This window comes from Corylus avellana, chromosome ca8, assembly GCF_901000735.1.
Source record: "Corylus avellana chromosome ca8, CavTom2PMs-1.0".
Lineage (NCBI taxonomy): Eukaryota > Viridiplantae > Streptophyta > Magnoliopsida > Fagales > Betulaceae > Corylus > Corylus avellana.
Genome location: NC_081548.1, coordinates 350,563 through 352,584, shown reverse-complemented (window position 1 = coordinate 352,584; position 2,022 = coordinate 350,563). Strand labels below are relative to the sequence as shown.

Sequence of the window (2,022 nt, the reverse complement as noted above, 5' to 3'; positions counted from 1 at the left end):
AAAAAAAAAAAAAAATTTAGCCTAGCGTGCGGCGTAAGTTGTATCATGACTCATAATCATAAATCTCAGTAATGAATTTTTATATTAAATTCTTCCCATTTTTTGAAATGCCTGTTCTGTTGATCCGGCCTGTCTCTCTCAATTAGTCTCAACAATGATCGAGTCATGGATTCCGGAGAGTTGGTGGGAAAGCAAAATGACAGATGTAACCCCAACGGTTTATCATCTAAGTGCATGCTCTTTCACCTACTTTGCTTTTTTATGGGCAGAAAGAAAAGAAAAATATTAAAAAAAGAAATCTTAAAATTTGCGAAGTTTTGGACAGAAAACCCCCGAGTATTTCGTGTTACCTTTTGGAGATAAACAAGAGTGTCACGATTGAAAAGACAAACACACTCTTGGAACATGCATGCAGAATTCAGAAAACTCAGCAAACCTACCCTTCCTTTGAATATTATAAAAAAAAAAAAAAACTTAGAATATTAGAAAGAAAATTAGTGCACATGAAAAGCCAAAAAAGGGTCTATCTAAGCACACCAAGGGAGTAGATGGGGAACGTGTAACAAAATAGTTCACCAACCCCTCCTCTATTACTACCCATCTCATCTTCGTATTCTCTCATCACAATTCCTAATTTCCTATTACTAAATATCTTTTTTATTTTATTATTATTATATATATATATATATACCCAAGAATGAAGGAAATTGAAGCAAAGAGAGCGCGAATGGATAACGAAAAGACCACAGTTTGTGTTCTTGATGCTTCAACCTATGTGGGTTTTTGGATTCTCAAAGGATTGTTGAGCAGAGGGTATAGAGTTCATGCAGCTATCCAAAAACAGGGCAAGTTCTCCCTTTTTATCTTTTTTGAGGAAATATCTTTGGAGTTTTTAATTTGTTGATATATATATGGGAACTGATGATGATAGTTTTGATTTTCTTGCAGGGGAGACAGAGATACAGATGAAAATCAGGAACATGGAAAGAGTGGAGGAGAGATTGGAGGTGTTTTCTGCAGATGTTTTGGATTACCATAGCATTCTTGTAGCTTTGAAGGGGTGCTCTGCTTTGTTCTGCTGTTTGGGTGGTTCAGATGGATACGATGTAAGTATATATATATATATATATACATATCCCATATATATATATATATATATATATATGTCTAAATTATATTTTATATATACTTGGTAGAAATTAATTTGATGGTTTGAACAGGATAAAATTGTGGATTTGGAGGTGAGAGGAGCAATTAATGTAGTGGAAGCATGTGCTCAAACAGAGAATGTTGAGAAGATTGTCTTCACTTCTTCTTTAACTGCAGCAATTTGGAGAGAGAACATTTCTACAGAGACGGATGTAGATGAGAGGTCATGGAGTGATCAAGATTTTTGCAGGAAAATGAAGGTTTCATTTCTCTATATATATATTTTTTTTCAATCAAATCTTTTTTAAATTAGTTCATAATCCAAAAATCCGACTTATCAATTTCTCTCTTAATTATTTCACCAATTAAGCAAAACCAATCAAGAATAGTGCTTAATTATTATTGAGAGAAAGGGATATCTAGCTACCAGTTGCTGACTTTATTATTATTTGGACATTTTCATTACCTTTTTTGTGCATGTTTATTTTGTCTTATATGGTCGACGGATAATTAGCTACTTCTATATTTTGATTCGTCCTCCTAACCATATATAGGATTATAAATCTCTTTTTTAATTTTGGATAAAATTACAGTTGTGGTATGCCCTAGCAAAGACACAGTCAGAGCAGGCAGCTTGGGCTCTAGCCATGGATCGCATGCTCAACATGGTTTCCATAAATGCTGGGCTAGTGGTTGGACCCAGTGTCACTCAACAGAATCCCATCTCAACGATGTCGTATCTTCAAGGTTCACACCATTAAGAAGATTAGGGTTTAATTTAATCATGATGATTTCAATTAATGAAAGAAAAAAGAAAATAACATTCAATTTTTTTTTTTTTTTTTTTTTTTTTTTTTTAAAAAAAAAAACAAA

At 33.1% G+C, this 2,022-nt stretch overlaps 1 protein-coding gene across 1 annotated transcript; it reads left to right on the top strand.

The window, feature by feature from the left end:
* The first annotated feature begins 614 nt into the window (after positions 1–614).
* LOC132190341 (cinnamoyl-CoA reductase-like SNL6) lies at positions 615–1,993 on the top strand. Its single transcript, XM_059605301.1, has 4 exons — positions 615–845; positions 949–1,106; positions 1,221–1,409; positions 1,743–1,993. The coding sequence occupies exons 1-4, from the start codon at positions 698–700 to the stop codon at positions 1,908–1,910; spliced, it is 663 nt and encodes a 220-aa protein (XP_059461284.1). The 5' UTR covers positions 615–697; the 3' UTR covers positions 1,911–1,993.
* The last annotated feature ends 29 nt before the right edge of the window (positions 1,994–2,022 follow it).

Excerpts from the sequence above, each read along its gene's own strand:
- LOC132190341 (XM_059605301.1), top strand. The coding sequence starts at position 698 with ATGAAGGAAATTGAAGCAAAGAGAGCGCGAATGGATAACGAAAAGACC. Across the intron at positions 846-948 it reads TGCAGCTATCCAAAAACAGG|GGGAGACAGAGATACAGATG; the intron begins GCAAGTTCTCCC and ends ATTTTCTTGCAG. Across the intron at positions 1,107-1,220 it reads GTGGTTCAGATGGATACGAT|GATAAAATTGTGGATTTGGA; the intron begins GTAAGTATATAT and ends TGGTTTGAACAG.